The sequence below is a fragment of the Capsella rubella genome, unplaced genomic scaffold (assembly GCF_000375325.1).
Source record: "Capsella rubella cultivar Monte Gargano unplaced genomic scaffold, Caprub1_0 scaffold_3, whole genome shotgun sequence".
Taxonomy (NCBI): Eukaryota; Viridiplantae; Streptophyta; class Magnoliopsida; order Brassicales; family Brassicaceae; genus Capsella; species Capsella rubella.
In genome coordinates this window covers 4,720,561-4,739,007 of record NW_006238921.1, presented here as the reverse complement: position 1 = coordinate 4,739,007, position 18,447 = coordinate 4,720,561, and the positions used below count along the sequence as shown (strand labels likewise).

Sequence of the window (18,447 nt, the reverse complement as noted above, 5' to 3'; positions counted from 1 at the left end):
ATTTGGAACCAATTTTTTCTAGGTTTTTTTTTTCTTTTTTTTTGGGTTGACGCGTGAGAGGAGAATAAACCCTCTCTCTATTTAGTTTTCCCAAATCCTAAATTTTTTTTTCTGCTCTCTTCTCTCTGTACTTGAAACCCTAGTGCTCTATTCGATTTTAGGGTTTAAGAGTCAAATCAATAGCATCTTCACTTGGCCTACGCGGATCGCACTTCGTTTCGCTAGATACTCTCATACTCGATCCTTGAATTTCTCTGTATTTTTTTGTTGTTGTGTGTTGCGGTTATTCGATACGGCTTTGATCCGTAATGGTGACTGGGTCCAGAACTAGCGGTAATCGTGGGGTAGGACTCGATGATGGAGCGAAAAAGATGATTCAATCGATTAAGGAAATTGTGGGTAATCACTCCGATGCCGATATTTACACTGCCTTAAAAGAAGCTAACATGGACCCTGACGAGGCTGTGCAGAAGCTGATTCATCAAGGTTTCTCTTTTCCATCTGTTTCTCACTTTCTATTTTGACGGAAGTTGGGGTTTTACTATTTGCTTCTTCTTCTTTTTTGTTGTTGTTGTTGCCTTCCTCATTGATATTCTTATCGTGATCACGAGGAATGCTATTACATCTTGTTTGCGCCCTCTTTTATCTGGTATGAGGCATATGTACAATGCAGAAGATAGATATGCTAAGTTCCGGTTTTGGTCATGTTTTATGGGGTTCTGGTGAACAATCGATAGACGGATAAATCCTAGGTTCCTGTTTTCATTTCGATATTTGTCAGTTCTCTCCAGAATTCTTAAACTATTATATATCTGATATACTATTGGATTGCCGGCCTCCGAATTTGAGATTAAATTTCATTTTCTGTAGTTCTCGTTTTGTTGTTTGCAAAATGATGTCTTTTATCTGTGTTTGCGTGCACTAAAGCCTTTCTTTTTATCAGATCCATTCCACGAGGTGAAGAGAAAAAGAGACAGGAAGAAAGAGGTAAAGTTGCCGATGTTTTTTTGGTACCTTGTTCCCAATTCTTCTCTTTTCTACCTTTGTGCCAATGCCATCACCATCACGTTATAGTTTTTAAGTTTCACTCCTTACCCTTTTTGATGATGCTGTTGGAAAGAAGGTGACTAGATTTTCCATCGTGTTAGTAGTGCTTGTGTTACTAGCACATCTCATCGGGTGTTTAGTATAATTATTTTGTGTACCTTAAGTTGAATGGGTTGTCGAAAACCTTTTCAACTTTTCTAGCCATTCAAATAGTTTACTAAATTCCTGGAGATCATTAGGATACTTCTTTTAGGTTGCAACCTCTATCTTGTATAAACTCTGATCACTTTTAGGGGTTTTTCTTCGACTTCAGGATACAGTAGTTGTTGAGCCGGCCAACAGAAAGAAACCTCTTGAAAGTGTTACCAGTGAAGTAAAAGTTCGTACACAGCCTGAATATAATGTTAGGAGAGGAGGCTACCATAGAAATTTCGTCCCCAGGAATGCTGCTCAACGGAATGCATTTCCTAGGAATCCTGCTACTGGTAAATCGATTTGAAGATAATATTTCCCAGTTTCTTTCAAGTGTTTATACTAAAAAACTTTATCTTATATCAATTTGACTTTGAGTTTCATAAACATAATCCTATAATGGGGGCATAAAATGCACTTTGTTGAATCCTGAAAACATATGCAGGTCAAGGAATAATAGAAGAAATTGGTGTGTAATGCATGCTGTGCATTGATCTTATATATAAATCTTTTTGATTGGCGTGAGGCCTTGCAGTTTTGTGTAATGCGTTGGCTATATTCACTTAGAAATCTTGTTCTGTATGCTTATAATTTGTTCGTTTCATGCTAGTGCAGGATCCAACAGAGAGTTTCGTGTTGTTAGGGACAACAGGTCTAATCCAAATGTTGATGAAGAGTTGAAACATTCATCTGGATCAAATATTAACAAAGTGGTGGCCACTGTGAACAAAAAGGGGTATGCATGATCAATTGTATTATGTCCTGTTGTTCTTATCCAATAATTTTTATCGCTAAGTCGCTAACTTGCTTAGTTTTGCTGTTGTACATGTGAAATAGCATGGTATCGTTGTTACTCTTTATTCTTTAATGATCTGTTTTTAATGTCATTATAAGGGAGTTTATTTGTTTTAGTTGTACTTTTCCAAAAACATTAGTAAAGTAGGACTCTTTAAGACAAAAAAGGCATACATTTGTTTTGTTCTATTGTGTTCTGGTAGACGGAGATAGGAGTGTGTATGTCCTCTTCTTGGGAAACAGAAAGCCTAAGAGGACTAGATATCTTATAATTTCAAGCAAATTATGCTGAATTCAAATGAGAAAAAATAAGATTGTCGCTCTATTTTCATTGTTTGCCAGCTCAACAAGTGGTTTGGACAATCATGACTCTTCTGGGGCTCAAGATGTTACTGACGATCGTAATACAGCAGCAGATGTCAGGCCCAGGCAGCCTGAAATCGCTCCTTTGCACCGTCCTACGAATAAAGGATTCTCTGATGGAAAGCAGACAGTTGGTGGAGTTACTTTGCCACCAACCAATTCAGTTCTTGGTGTATATGCGTCTTCCACAGATCCAGTTCATGTACCATCTCCTGTTTCTAGATCATCACCAGTGGGAGCTATTAAACGTGAAGTAAGGGGTGGTGGTTTTGGAAAGCCTTCTGAAAATGTTGGTAAAGAGCCATCTGTCCGATCTTTTCCAGGGTCCACTATTAGAAAAAATGGGCCTCCAAATGCATATCGGCCATCTTCCCCAACGCCAAAGATTGATCACAGTCAAACTACTGCACGAGAGCCTAATATGCCCAGCGGTGTGGAAAAGAGTAGGTCATTTCTTAACAGACAGCGTGGGAATAGAGGAAGCCAATATGCCAGAACACAACAAGTTGGTGGCCATACAAAGGGTAACACTTTATACCAATTATTTATTAATTGAATTGATGTTGGGCAATCTTTATTTGATTTCTGCTTGGCTGCAACTTTTTCTGTATGTAGCTTCTGTTTTGGTTAATGTTATTCTTTCTTTCAATTTACTGGGAAGTTCTGGTGGAAGCCATTTCTTTTCATGACTTCTGATATTCTTGATCAACCTGGACTTAATGCAGGAGTCTCTCAGAACAAGGAGTGGAAGCCAAAATCAACTCAGAAACCTGTTGGACATAACCCTGGAGTAATTGGAACACCTACAAAGTCTCAAGCTCGTCGGCCTGCTGATAATTCCATAAACGTGGAATCAGAAGCCGTTGAGTTGCAAGATAAGCTTTCGCATGTTCATATCAGTGAAAGTCAGAATGTCATCATCGCAGATCATATTCGCATCCCGGAGACTGACCGCTGTCACCTGACTTTTGGTAGCTTTGTTCAAGAGTTCGATTCGTCTAGGAATTCAGCTTCTGCTATTCAAGAATCATGCTCTTTAGAAGAACTTAGAGATTCTGATCATAGGTAAGTTCTGACAGTTAGTGTCTTTGTTTGTTTTTGTCCATTTTGGTTCTAGTTTGAGATCTCTTCCATCCTTCCCCAGATAACTTGGTGATATTTTTGACAGTTTGCCAGTTTCTTGCCCTGAAGCTTCAACAGATGGTCCGGACGTTCAGCCTATCAATATTCTTGATGATCATGTCAGAATTTCTGCGTCTGAGTCACCCGTCTCACCAGTATCTGAGCCACAATTACCCGAACAGAAAGAAATTAATAGATCTGATAATCTGGATGAGTACTCAGGAGTCCAATCACTCAATAGGAATGGTCCACCTTATACTCCTTTACAGTTTGAACAGCAGCAAGATCCTCCCGAGTTGCAAAAATTCTCTGTAAGGTTTCTTGAAATTGTAACTAATTCAAGGGAAGATAATTCATTCAAAAATGTCATGTTCTTCCTTTCTAGCAGGCATATGATCATCATGGTGGTTATGAATTTCCTTATTTTAATCCTGCAACCGATGAAACTATGCGAGGTCAAGGATTACCATCTCCACAGGAGGTAATTTATGTTTCTATTATTAGTTTTACTGGTTTGGCAGCATGAGTTGATGCGTAAGAGTCTAGTTAGCTTCTTTTTGAGCAGTTGGTTACTTATTTTTTCATTTCATAAACCAAGAAAAACTAATCAGGTACTCTTTTGATAATGCAGCAGGTATTAAGTACTCACATGGTGAATAATGCCCCTCCATCTACTATTCCCATGTTGCAGCAACAACAACAGGCATCAATGCAACAGATGTATCCACAGGTTCATGTTTCACATTATCCCAATCTCATGCCTTATCGCCAGTTCCTCTCCCCATTCTATGTACCCCAGGTACCCATGACAGGGTACTCAGGTAACCCGGCAGCATATGCACACCCTTCAAATGGAAATGGCTATGTATTGATGCCTGCAGGCGGTTCAAATGGTGTCAAGTATGGGATCCATCAGCAATTCAAACCAGTTGCAACAAGTGGGCATACGGGTTTTCAGACGTACAACAATCCTAGTGGGTATCCAATGAATTCTCCCAATGTAGTTGGAAACGCTACAGGGCTTGAAGATTCATCTCGCATGAAATACAAAGATGGAAATATCTACACTCCAAATCCTCAGGTAATGATAAGTATGTTAGTCTTTCCTGAACATCGTGTTGTCAGTTATGTTTCATTCTGATTTGTGTTTCCTTATCTGGCACAACAGTCTGAGACTTCTGAGATTTGGATGACAAATCCAAGAGATCTTTCAAGCCTTCAGTCTCCTCAATATTACAACGTAGCTGGACAAACGCCTCATGGTACTTATTTATCATCCCATACAGCACATCCATCCTTCAACGCCGCTGCAGGAGCAGCACAACCATCTCACATGCAGTTCCAGGGTCTCTTCCACCCGCCACAGCCAGGTACAATGGCGAATCAGCATCATATGGGACCTGGGCTTGGTGGTAATGTTGGAGTTGGGGTCGTGCCCTCTCCGCCTCCGTCTCAAGTTGGTACCTATCAGCAATCACAGATTGGTCATCCGAATTGGCCAGCAAACTTCTGAACAAAATCTAACCTTTGTCTACTTGTCTAATGGATTATAATAGCCAAAAGCAAATATTTTGATTCTTCTTATGAAACCCCCAAACTCTGTTTTAATTAATCTTTTTATTCAGTGCATAAAATGTTCCCAGCTCTCAATAGTAATCAATAAATGCTTTGTCTGCTTCCATATACACTCATTTCTTACAGCTGCAGGTATGGTGTTACCCTGCCATGGCTTCGAAGTGTCAAGGTAAAGTCCTGTCCGTGCTTCTAAAAACTTTTACTGCTACTATAGTTTCTGTCAATTTCAAGAACCCTACAATGCATGTGATGGTGTTTAAGTGTGGAACCCTGTTACTGAAACATTGTTGCATGCTGCTAGTGTTTCCACAATGTCGATGTTCAGTAAGTAGTAAAGAGAATTGAGAGTTTTGGTTGGCTGTTGAATTTTCGTCTTTGAGTTGTGTCTTCTCGCTCTCCCATTTCTCTAGTCATACTCGTTATTAAATTCTTGATAGAGAATCATTAGTTGTTGAGCTTGACCTAACTGTCCTCTAGCCTTTAGAATATAAAAACAAATATTCTTAATGAGAGAACTTGTTGAAGCTAAGTCTATAGGTTTTGATTAGCTCCTTGATTACTTTTGTTTTTAGGTGTCATAGCACACTATGTCATCATAACAAAAGAATCTAATTGATCGTTTTGTTGACATACATATTCAGAGAACTAAATATACTTAAGTTTAGCGAGGTGGGTCTTAAATCAAGGGGCCAACTAGTTTAACATAGAGTCTAATTTGTACGGACTTTGATTGCTCCTATGATTTAATAGGCCGTGGCTCTTTTTTTATCTCCCAAGTCCTACCTTAATTGAAAAATGATTTACTCTACGAATCTCTTTGCATGATTTTGAGCGCTAATACTCGATTTCGTCTCATTTTGACCGGTGCCGAGTTGATTAAACGTGGGTTCACTGTTGATTTCACTCCCATATTAATAACACCTACTGCACAATCAAGGACTGGCTTGAATTAATGGAATGGTACTGGAAATGATTGAGAAGATTTTGTAGGAGAAAAATAATCCCTGATTAAGACTGGCTAAACGTAGAGTAGAGTGTTCTATCACTTAGATAACCCGCATGTAAGAGGGATAATGATGTTTAATTTCGGACCCTATTCTATATCTCATCTATAGTAGAATGAAATGAATCATTGTAAGAGATTAAGAAGAATTGGCAAATAGTGGTTATTTTTGCTAAAAGGTCAAAAGGTTTCATGATCGTTATAGGGGATCTATTGATTCCCGTTTGTTGAATCAAAAAAAAAAAAAAAGATTAGTTTCTCCCAACAAATCATCTAAATTATGTTAAGAGTTGTTGAAACGTAATTGCAATGCAGTTAATAGTTGTAGTTTCTTTGTAGAGGATGATATATATAATATATATATATATATATGTTGGAAACGTTGTAATGTGATATGTTAAACATGACATGTCAAATCAATATATAGATAGAGATAGTGCCTAGTGGAGTGATTTATAGACATCCATTCATCTATTCATACACATAGACCAACACTAGTGAATTTGGTGGTATAAATGGTTAGTGAGGTTTCTTCTTTGATTGGGCTGTTAGAGGAAATATATATTATTATCAAACGTTTTCTCTCTTAAAAAAGAGAGTTGTTTGTTGAGTGTCTCTAGCTATTTGATTTAAATGGAATCTGCTTTTTTGCCTATTTCCATGCACCAACTCAATCGTGATTTGATCGGAATATCTTTTGTCATTCTTTTATTTATTTTTTTAGTTTATCATATCCACACACATGCGTGGAATCGAATCTTGTACATATAAATTCTTCTTCTTTCGTGGGAGTTCCCTCTCTCTTTGTTTTTTTTACCTATGGTGGTATATATGCGTTTACAAGAGTTTTCGAAATATCGTCGTACATGTTTTTTTGCTAAAATGCAAATATCATATAAATATGAAAACAGGGCTTTCACCCATTACAAAGTTTCCTTGGCAAAAAAATAAAACAAGGAAAACAATACAAGATGATTCATAGAATCCAAAAGGCTAGCCAATCCAAAGTCTCATTAGTTTCTTGAAAAGCTTTCTTGATCTTCGGGCGGTGATAGCGTTTTTGACCTCCCGATCTATGTTTTTGAAGATCACAGAGGGAAGAATATGACCTCCCGATCGTCGTACATGTTACTTGAACTATACATATACCTGAGTACCTGACCATGCATACTTGAAAGTTTTGGTAAGGTTTTGTAATGAATAGCTTACATACTGATCGATGTTATTTATTGCAAAAGTGGTATGCTAGAGATGGGTCCGGTTAATGAAGAGCTCCACGAGTGTGAAGTTTCGTGGATTCGAAGAGGCGTTCATAACTAGAGTAAATAATAATAACATGCATGTGTTGTGTGCATTCAATGGTAAAACCTTATGAAACATGCCGGCTTGATGAAAAAAATAATTAAAAAAGTGTTAGAGAATGTAATATAGGAGAAACGAGTTTTTGTAAAAGTAACTAGTTTTCTTAGTTATAGGAATAAAATACGGTATGTTTATATAATTAATATCAATATTTAAGCAATTTATGCTACCCACGCATGCATCTGTTTCCCATTGATGCATGAAAGTATATAGATTAAAGAAATAGAGTTCCCCTTAGCCCACGGGAGTAATCATTTTGCAAAATTAGCACCATAAATTATATTTTTTAACATGCATTCTTCTCTCTCACACACACGTATTCTAAAAATTCTAAAAAACCTCCGCAGAAAATACATATCAACAAAACCAAAGTGATTTAATGTACGATTTAAACTGAATAAGATACACTCTCTATCTTACCCAACTACGCCACTCAAATTACAAAAGTTTAGCCTGTATATATATAATAACTAGGCACCGGCCGCATGCTTATGCAGTATATGAATCATTCTAGCTATTCTTTGTACTATTTCTCTGGACAACACAAATTACACAATATTAAAAAGTTAAGATTTATTAGTATGAGAGATAATTGTATAATCTCTTCCAAAGATTTTGCGGCTTGATAAAAGTCATTAGTATTTATATTAATTCCTTCTTTGTTATATAAAATAAAGTGCTTTCCGTTAGCTAACCGTATAAGTAATCAACTTTACATATCATTACATGTGGAGACTGATTATACTAATTCTGTCCCATGGTGTGCGTACGAATACTATATTGTGAAAAAGAACTTCAACAAAAAAAAATATTGATATTGCGTTTTAGCTATTGATGCTACCATGTTATTGTTCATGACGACGAAAAAAATATGTATGTGTTTGTCGTTCACGACATTTGCTCAAAAACACACATGTATTTATTTACCTCATGCATGTTAAAACATTTTATCCATCTTAAATGTTATTCACGTAAAGGCAATAACAACAAATTAGATGTTAATATGAGAAAGAAGCTGATTACAATCAATGATTCCATTTCAAAGTTAGGATCAACTTGTAGAAATAAAAAGGATCCTTATAGAGGAAAATCCGGAAAAGACAAAGTATAGATTTTAACATAAAAATCTAATCATCATAGCTGAGTAAAATTTTTTGGATTCAAACTTTATTACATAGATAGACAATATTTCATTCGAACAGTTACATATTATGGTATTGTTGTTTTAAAAAAAAACAAAAAACTTATAAAGACAACAATCGATATTATAAGTTTATAATACTGTTGGGTCACTTTAAAATGGTAAGAGAAAGCGACGTTTACAGTAAATCTTCATAATTAAAAGGAAATTTAAAAATAAAATCTACTCTACTTGGTAATAAAGCCTGATTTTGTTAATCAGATATTGTCTTAATCTCGCAGTCTATGTCTTAATAATTTTCATTATACTGTTGGCTCCCTGCTGTTTTGCCCTCCTTCCTAGCAATTTTTGTCACACACATATACTATAAGAATTTTTCTAAAAAATCAGATGTAACAAATTCAAAATTATCAAAACATTATAAAGTAGTATAACCACTAGCTAGGAAGGAGGAACTCGATCAATTACCAATTAAAGTAGTGTGTTGCAAAACTATGGTTGTTAATGAAAAAAATTGTTGGTTAGGTTAATAAGTGATAAGAGAGTCTTTTTAGCCGCATTGCTTGACTGTTGTTTCTTCGTCTGCCAATACGTAGTTCATTCTTTTAATTAACCAGTCTTTAATTACTACACTTCACAAATTAAACACAACATTGCTTCTTATATGTTTCTTTCTGATTTCTAAAGCGGTAAAACCTATATATAGCGGTCGTAGGGTTTTCTTAGTATCGCCATCGCTTTTATTTTCATATCTACAGACTATTTTTCTTTTTGTGCGTGGTTCTAGAGTTTAAAATGTTGCTTTTAATTAGATTTGTTCTAACAAATTTGGTTTGATGGATGCAAGACTTTTATGAGAACTTGACATTACAAGAATTTTATGAGGTCTCTCTCGTCGTTGCTTCTCCTCGGTTTAATTAGACTTTGGAGTTTCTCAAACTTTATTAATTATGTTTTAACGTCCATGTTTTGTGTGACACAATATAATATTTGTATTATTTATATGAACATTTAGAACGTTGTAGTTTTTTACACTGTTTACTCAGGCATCATGAGTTTAGAAGAGAAAAATTAGCAAAAATGAAATAAAATATAAGAAAGTTGTAATGGACCACCCAAGTATCAGTATTGGTTTTGCTGTAAATAAATATATATATATATATATATATGATAGATTTGTTTTTCTAGTATATATATAATGAAATAAATACAGAAAAAAAATGGAAAACAAAATTAATGAAGACTTATGATGATGATGAGGGAAGGAGCAACTTTAATCTTTAACTTTATAAGTAGGGAACACATAAGTGAATCTCTTTGGGTCATGTCATGTGATTAAAAGCCTAAGCTCCTCTGTAACCCAGCAGTACTGTGATATATATATCCCACAATTCCCCTTTTATTCTTCAGGACAAATTCTTCTTATTTCTTTCTCTTTAACCATTTTGATTCATGGACATTTGAAAAAATTATATTTTAGATATTTTTAGAAGAATATATATATATATTTTTTACGCTTTACGTTTTAAGGTGGCAAATTACACTCTCACTTTTTTCTTCCCTTATTAATCTTTGTAAGTGATGAATAATCGTCGTATCCAGGAACATTTCACTTCACATTAATTTTCTTTTTTTTTTGTTTTACTGTATTTCTAGTATAAATATTATATTAAGAAATAAAACATCACTAATTTATTCGAACTATAAAATAATCTATTTAGCTAACTTTTTATATCACGAAGTTACTATTGTATGGTTCCGAACTTCCGTTATATAGACTAGTCTCTATATATATAATGTTTCTTCCACATGAATGTCAGTATTTCCTAATACGTGAACGTAGGTAGTTTAACCATATGTTATAGTATCAAAACATTAAGAGAAAAAAAGAACGAAGATGATTGGTGTTTATGTAAAAGTTGTGTGGGGGAAGAAGCAGAGAGTCCATAAATAAGCTGTCGAGAAAGACACGTGGCAATGATTACTTTAAGCAAAGCTAGTTGTTGTTGTCTGGGCTGGCCTCTCTATTACATTCTTCTTTTATAAAACACACTTGCTTCCTCCTTCCTTGCTTCTTCCTCTCTCATTACATCTCTCCTTTTGCTCTCTTCTTCCTATCCTCCCCACACACACACCTGAAAGCTTTTCTCTCATGGAGACTTGGGAGAAGCCTATCCCTTCATCTCACCACCGTCGTCACCCTTCCTTCTCCTCCTCTCTCCTCGACCAAATCTACCGCTCCATCGACGATTCCTCCCCTGCCTCCCTCGACTCCACTAGAAACAAGAAACATCATCATCATCACCATCACCGTCATGAGGTCTCTCCAGCTGATCACCGCCGCTCTGTCGCCGCTGATTTCGAGAGATCCATGAGGAGGAGTACTACCGCCACCGACTTTCTCATACATTCTAACTCCAGCTCCTCTGATTCTAGCGGCGGTGCATTCTCATCTTCCGAGTCTGATTCTTTCTACGGTCGCTCCAAATCTTCTGCCTCCCCTCCTCCTCCGTCCAGTACTCGTCAACAACCCAAGCCTATCCGAACATCGACCGTCGACCACTCCTCCCCCCTCCAGAAACCTAAAGAACTCGGTGGCTTCTTGAGAACCAAGTCAAAAGCGTTAAAGATCTACTCCGATTTGAAAAAAGTGAAACAACCCATCTCCCCCGGCGGCAGACTCGCTACTTTCCTTAACTCTCTTTTCACCAACGCCGCCGCAGCTAACCCTAAGAAGCAGCGCAAGAAAACCACCTCCCCCGTGCGCGTGGGAGAAACAGTACACTCCTCCTCCACCACATGCTCCTCCGCCTCGTCCTTCTCCAGGTCTTGCTTGAGTAAAACCCCGTCGTCTAGCGGCAAATCAAAAAGATCCGTACGGTTCTGTCCAGTCAATGTGATCCTCGACGAAGATTCCTCTACCATTCCCATGCCATACACTTACAACAACAGGCTCTACGGTAGTAACGAAGATAAACGCGACGTTATGGAAGAGCATCGCCGTGTCATCCAAGCTGCCAAGGATCTTCTCAGAACTTACCATAACAAAAACAAGGTTACTACAACGTACGACGAGGACATCAAGTACATCGCCAATGTAGAAGAAGACGAGGACGATGATGCCGCGAGTTGCGCGAGCTCTGATCTATTCGAATTGGAGAATCTCTCGGCGATTGGGATCGAGAGGTATCGAGAAGAGCTCCCAGTTTACGAAACCACTCGTCTTGATAATATGAATCGAGCCATTGCTACTGGCTTAACTGTATAATTATTACTACTTTAGTTAATGGTTGGGGTGATTAGTTTTAGTTAATCCGATCGTTTTTTTTTACCCCTTGAGGGTTTTTAATGTTTTACCGCTTCCTATAAACGGTTTTTGTGTTCTCCTTGTTAAGTAACTTGTGTATAATTAAAATATATCTCTTTGGTTAAATAATCACCTTAAACTTGGTTTTTAAGTTCATAACTAAACAGTTTTGTTTAATCAGATTCTCATCATTATGAAGCTAATATTTATTGAGAGAGTTCCAGATGAAAAAAGATAAGTTTCTCTTATATTATCTGTCGTCAATTAGGAATAGCAAAGAGTTGTTGCCTTTTTTTTTTTTGTTTCTTACTCTGGTTTTCTAGTGAAATTAAAACTACGAGAAGAAGATTTGAGTATGATACAATTAATATAAATTAACTAAAAGTAAAAGATTTGATTTGATGCTACTAATAATGATCAATAAGATGGGGGAAAAAAGTGAAAGAGACATGGTCTCAAATGTCATGGACAATAGTATCCAATATTTGATTCTTTTCGAGTAATTCTTTTTTTTTTTTCTGCCCGAATTTGATTGGGTTGGCTTGTCTAGTTCTAAACATGGCTTCAGATTATAATGTTGGATTATGCATTATATAAGTCTTGTCTATTTCTAAGTACACGCAATATTCTTTCACTTACAAACACTGATTATGATTAAACAAGAGGATGGTGAACGTTACGTTAGTAGTCTTTAATATATTTAGTGTCACGAACTCACGATAGATTCTGTTAAATTTTGGTATGTTGTTAGTAATTTAGTATATTAGAACATGTTTGGTATGTGATCAACTCTTTCTTAACCTGACATGCAAATTAATAGATTCTATAATGGTTAAAAGGTATCTGCTGAAAACACTACACATCAAAATAACGAATCATGTGTTATTAATGTTTTTACGTACATATGTCAGCTTGTCATGTCATGCCTTCGATTTGATTGCACTGATAGAAAGATAAAAGAATCCACACATGAAACGTTGTAAATCATATAATATATTCATATTTCGGAATTTCTTTGCATAAGCTTATAAAAAAAAAATTAAAAAGCATGACCAAGATTAAGTTTTGTTCAAAGTAACATTTTGGACCACACCGCGAATCATAGCGGTATGATAAGCTATTAAAGCTAACACAAACATGCTACTTAGCTTGAAATATATGTACTTATATAATAAGTAAAGTATAACGCAAGTAGATTATTGCCTATACAAACTAAAAGAAAGGCTAATATGGCTATGTAGTCAAAAGTATCCGATACAAAGGAAAGATCACATAGTCTAGTAGTAGTACCCCAACTTCCAACTTTTATTTTCTTTTCATTTGTTTTAGTTCACTTTAATAAAACGGATTATTTAAGCTGTAGCTTGCAAGTCCCGCATCATCGAGAATCAAATCCTGTAATAGCTTCAATATGAAAAAAGGAAATAAATAGTACTCAATAAACGGATACTTACAGAATCAAAGATATTTCGAACTTTGAATTGGTGACAGTACTCTAATTTAAGGAAAAAGTTTAAGTAAGTTAATTAGTGTAACATCGGTAATTAAGTATACTAATATATATGTGGATTTTGTCCCCATTTGTGGTGGGTGAAGTGGGGGAGTTATGAAAGTGAAAATATAATCATGAGAGTAACGTGCTGATTTAGCCAATTAATTTCCAAAGTTTGACTCCAACAATCAAACCTAATCAATTAAAGAAGTAATTTACCTTTTCTAATACAAAACAAAATGGCGGTAAGGACGATGGTACGTGACTATATTTTTTGTAGGGCATAAAAACAATACTTAAATGTTTTAGTTTCCTTTCATATGGAGTAATTTGTAAACTAATGTAACAATTTTTGCGTATATATGTATTGTCTATAACACTATAGTGAATTTCTTTCGAGGATTAATAATAGAGTGTATAAATACGTACTGTATTAATGAAGAAGTTTCGTCGTGATCATACAAATCAATAAAATCATTCAATTTGGACAGCTACATTTCATATATACATAACAAATTATATTGATATGAATGTACATGTTATAATAATAAAGATAAAAGAATAATTAATGGGCATACAATGTCCCATATCAACCATGCACAACTCGTCATTCTCATGCACTACCAGCTATTTCTATAAGTATATTAAGTAGCTAGGGCTTAACACCATTTCAAATCACACAAGCTACGACACACTCAATCCACTATATGTATATTTAATTCGATAGTACTTACTCTCTATATTGTGAGTGTGCACGGACGTGTACATGTCGTCGTAAAACGGTACATATGGTGCAATAGTGGGACACTCTCAAGTCAACGCTACTATTATAAGCTTTCATATGTGTATCATTAGCTATAGTAAAACTGCGTTTCGACATATATCCCAAGTGTATCATTTATATAGAAATGCTTATTTTAGTGGTAGCCTAATTAATTAAAAGACAGTTTAGTTTTAAATATGCATTAGCTATAGAAATAGAATAGATGATAGAAAAAATGTTAATAAAAAAGAGAAGACGAAAGATTAGGGAAAATGTATGGGAAAGAGACGAAGAGATGGACCAATAATGAAGAGGAGATAGGGCGGACCGGCCGGGAAGAAACGAGTGGATACGAATGTAGCCCGCACGTGACGGGGGTGGCCACTTTTAAGTGTCGTAACTTCTCCCACGTGCACACGTGTTAGCTAGCACTTGGTATTTTTCTGAGATGATCCCTATGGAAAAAATCTTCCACTCCACATCCAAAATTTGTAGATCCCCACACTGGACCAGGATCAAAAGTTGCAAACACTGTTCTCCTTTATTTTGTTTTTTTATTTTTTTTGAACGTTACGATGCCAACAAAACTAACCAAATATATATACATCGTTTTTTTTAACAAGAAAACTCACTGTTTCGTAGCTTTTGATCATGATACTACTTTGTCGTGATACTATTTTTCTTCAATTTGATGGATTAACCGACATGGTTTTTGACATAGCTAATTTATACAAGTTATAGTTCGTACTTTTTTTTGACATTAGAGTAACTATCTTATATGTTAAAATATACCTGATTGTCTACATATGTTATTCAGAGATTAATATGGCTTTAGATTCAAAAATCTATTCAAGTTATTGAAAACTAAAAATACTCCACAGTTTTTCAAGCTGTTATAATTAATAATTGCATTGATTCAAAGTGATGAATGTATTCTAATTTTCTAGAGATTGGTGAAAGTGATATAAGAATTGCTTTTTCTAGTACCACTTCACACACATCTTAAGTGTATACAACTATACATTTTGAAGATTTTATAATTTTAGTGGTCAAAACTCAAGACACGAGAAGGAAAGCAAAAGAAGAGAATGTTGGAAGCTAAACCCCAAAATTCGAAAAAGAAGGATGTTCTTGTTTGATTCCAACAAGATTATATTGTGTTGTGTTTCCATTCTTTTTGTCTGAGAGGCATCTAATCTCTCGATGAACGATGACGTGCGTGTATAACTTTCACCATCTGCCATATATATAGTGCCATGGCAAACACATTTCTTCCGTTCATTTTCGTTTTGTTTTGTTATTATATTTTCTTTTTGTGAATTTATTGGTTATAGTTTTTTGCTAAGAGTACATATCAATATATTTGATTCTATTTCTAATTCCAACTGCTAAAGTTTCATTTTTTTCTAAAGGTACAATGAAAATGACTGTAGATGAGATCAACATATTACTATTGCCTTTGGATTCGTCAAAAACCTAACTCCAAATCATTAATTCTTAGTGCCCGTATGCATGATGCCTAATGCATGAGCTTGTCTTCTATATATCTATCTTTTTGGACCATCCCCTAGTAATAGTCATAATTTTATTCGACATTACTTTATAACGATAACGATTGATCTATTTTCATATATGGGTCAATGTCATCGTCTTGTTTTCTATATATGCGTCAATGTCATCGTCTTGTTTAGTCTCTCTCGTCATGTAATATAAATCTAAACGAAACACAACACCAACGTTTTTTTCTTTCTTTTCTCTTTCTTTTGTTAACCAACAAAATGATGATTAAATATAATCATATGAATTTATGATAAGTTGATGACTATGTGATTTTATACATAATCTCGTTTTTTTCCTCTGATCAGTTTTTAAGATTTATATTTTTTACATCCTATATATCCCAAAACCTTGATTAAAAAAAAAAGATATTAAAACCAAATGTGATATTTGATAGTTGATAGTAGGTTAGTAAATTAATTGTGCTTGCGCTGGGCCTCATGGGTTCAAAAAATGATATGATAAATGGGCTTTAAATACCCAAACAAATCTGTAACTTTCTCGAAAGCAAAACGCAGTGAATCGTTGTCAATTTTGTTCTTTACTTTTCTCTGTCAAACCAAAGCCCCAACAACAATGGCGACTGTTGAATCTCCAAACTCTGTTCAGAAAAGTAAGTCGTCGACGAGGTTCTTCTTTTCTGTATTGAATCTACTGGATTTAATTTCCAGACAATAAGCTCGATTCACCTGGGTTCAGAATCTGATAAAAGAATCGTTGATGATGACTTATCTATTTACAGTTCTGATCTGATCCTATTTTGGGTTTTTGTTTGTTGCTCTTAATTTCGTCGCAGTTGTTGTTCATCTAAGAGCTACCGGTGGTGCTCCGATACTGAAGCAATCTAAATTTAAGGTATAGGATAGTTTTGTAATCGATCACGAATGATCAAATGTAATCTGAGACGAAATCAGGGTTCTTGTGTTTGGTCGAACCTTATAGAGCATTTATAAATCTTCAATAATATAATTTTGGTTGATTAGAGTTTCAGTTGATACAATGTACGACCATGAAATTGAATTTAGGAAAAACCCACTAGTTTGTTCATCATTTTCTTTTATAGTGTGATGGGAGGATTCTTTCACATTGTATCTGGACTAACTAGGCAACAATCATAATCATTAGCTTTGTGATAGTTGGGACAAACAGACAGCTTTGTAGTTGAGAATGTGTGTTTTTTATATAGAGTTATATGTGCTCTGCTTTTTTTTTGGGTTTGATCTTGTTTTCAGATTTCAGGGACTGATAAGTTTGCTAAAGTGATTGAATTTCTAAGACGACAGCTTCACTCTGACTCATTGGTAAAGCATGAATCAACATATTTTCTGTTATGTTTTAAAAGTCATTGGTTTGTGTACTCATCATATCTCTCTCCATTGTGTAAGTTTGTGTATGTAAACAGCGCTTTCTCGCCTAACCCGGATGAATCAGTCATTGATCTCTATAATGTAAGTATGTTCACTTTTCTTATGGTTCTCTCTCTCAGCTTAAATCCTTCAAATTGTATTTGGGTTAATGCTCTTGAAAGTAGTAGTTTTTTACATGGTCCATCTGTCAACTACAATCTTGGCTTATTTGAGAAAATTTTGGTTTTTCTGTTAGCATTGCATAACAATGTGATCTGGCTTTGGATAATTGCAGAACTTTGGGTTTGATGGTAAATTGGTGGTTAACTATGCTAGTTCCATGGCATGGGGTTAAGTTGCAGCTCATGTAGTCTCAGTCTAAAACATGGATCTGCCAGATGCTGATGATGATGATTCAAGTTGCTACTATCTTTGATAGGAGAATCCAAGTGTAAATGAGACTTGTTTGTACATCCTTAGGAATGGCTCTTCATAATTTTATTTCCCTGAATTAGTACATGACAAAAGTACCAGTTTTTGTGTGATTCTCTTATATAGTCCTTAGAGATTTGATTCAATCAAAGTAAATAATGCTCATCTTCTATGATTTTTCTTGTCTTAGACTTGAGTCACTTGACTCTAGAAAAAAATGAATGCAAAATGGGCTGTAAATGACTGGTTTACATGGGCCTGGAGCCGTAATATATGTGTATTGAGCCTACGAGAGGTCAATGAGAGAGTTGTTGCTGAGGGCGATTGACATAGGATCCCGTAGTTGCTCACAACGGAATAGCAACTATTTTATCTCTGCGTCTCCCTCACAAACGAAAAAAATATAACGGAGTTTATATTACTAATACAGCTAGTAATGTAGTAATATATATCGAAATCTATATCTACGTTCCCCCAATTTTTCTCCTTAATCTCTCCTCTCCCCCAGATTTAGCCCTAAACCGTTACTCTTCTCTCTCTCTCTCTTTGCATTTTCCCGGAAAAAATTTACCCTTTCCGCCAATTTTTTTTTTCTTTGCTTTGTATAGAGTCAATTTCTTCTTCTTCTTCTTCTTCTTAATCGACCTTGGTCTCCGGGAAGAGAATTCTCTGACCCCTTTTTTGCTACGAATTCGAATCTTCAGTGTTTTGGGTAAAGAAAATTTACAATAGTTGTCAGATTCGGTGATTGCTTTTGATTCTTGCCTCTTTTGGACTCCATCTCTCATCTTCTAAGGTGTGAACCTACCTGGGAATTACAGAGAGAGGGAGAGGAAGAACGGAGACCTCAGATTTCTCTCTTCCTCACAACAACCAAAAGAAAAGACAATCTTGGTTGACCAGATCTTTTCATCTCAGATGCCACTATCCTCGAATTCAACTATGCGCTG

General features: G+C 35.5%; 3 protein-coding genes across 4 annotated transcripts; all 3 read left to right on the top strand.

The window, feature by feature from the left end:
• The first annotated feature begins 43 nt into the window (after positions 1-43).
• Positions 44-5,169, top strand: LOC17890679. 2 transcript variants are annotated; one of them, XM_023785832.1, is made up of 10 exons: positions 44-486; positions 944-987; positions 1,361-1,532; positions 1,855-1,975; positions 2,377-2,921; positions 3,123-3,462; positions 3,566-3,830; positions 3,908-4,000; positions 4,154-4,600; positions 4,688-5,169. In XM_023785832.1, exons 1-10 carry the CDS (start codon positions 309-311, stop codon positions 5,030-5,032), a joined length of 2,550 nt encoding a protein of 849 aa, XP_023641600.1. In that variant the 5' UTR covers positions 44-308; the 3' UTR covers positions 5,033-5,169. The 2 variants fall into 2 exon arrangements, with proteins under 2 accessions (XP_023641600.1, XP_006296970.1); XM_006296908.2 differs by having other exon boundaries at positions 45-486; positions 4,151-4,600.
• Positions 5,170-10,695: 5,526 nt separating this feature from the next.
• On the top strand, positions 10,696-12,033 carry LOC17892468 (protein BIG GRAIN 1-like A). The gene has a single exon (XM_006299812.2). The coding sequence runs from the start codon at positions 10,753-10,755 to the stop codon at positions 11,866-11,868; it is 1,116 nt and encodes a 371-aa protein (XP_006299874.1). The 5' UTR covers positions 10,696-10,752; the 3' UTR covers positions 11,869-12,033.
• A 4,194-nt stretch (positions 12,034-16,227) lies between these two features.
• LOC17890851 (ubiquitin-like protein ATG12B) lies at positions 16,228-17,672 on the top strand. The gene is made up of 5 exons (XM_023786411.1): positions 16,228-16,332; positions 16,516-16,574; positions 16,952-17,020; positions 17,105-17,167; positions 17,361-17,672. Exons 1-5 carry the CDS (start codon positions 16,296-16,298, stop codon positions 17,418-17,420), a joined length of 288 nt encoding a protein of 95 aa, XP_023642179.1. The 5' UTR covers positions 16,228-16,295; the 3' UTR covers positions 17,421-17,672.
• Positions 17,673-18,447: the final 775 nt, after the last annotated feature.

Coding starts and splice junctions, on each gene's coding strand:
- LOC17890679 (XM_006296908.2), top strand. CDS start 309: ATGGTGACTGGGTCCAGAACTAGCGGTAATCGTGGGGTAGGACTCGAT. Junction 2,922..3,122: donor AGTTGGTGGCCATACAAAGG/GTAACACTTTAT, acceptor GACTTAATGCAG/GAGTCTCTCAGAACAAGGAG. Junction 4,601..4,687: donor TCTACACTCCAAATCCTCAG/GTAATGATAAGT, acceptor CTGGCACAACAG/TCTGAGACTTCTGAGATTTG.
- LOC17892468 (XM_006299812.2), top strand. CDS start 10,753: ATGGAGACTTGGGAGAAGCCTATCCCTTCATCTCACCACCGTCGTCAC.
- LOC17890851 (XM_023786411.1), top strand. CDS start 16,296: ATGGCGACTGTTGAATCTCCAAACTCTGTTCAGAAAA. Junction 16,575..16,951: donor TGAAGCAATCTAAATTTAAG/GTATAGGATAGT, acceptor TCTTGTTTTCAG/ATTTCAGGGACTGATAAGTT. Junction 17,021..17,104: donor AGCTTCACTCTGACTCATTG/GTAAAGCATGAA, acceptor CCATTGTGTAAG/TTTGTGTATGTAAACAGCGC.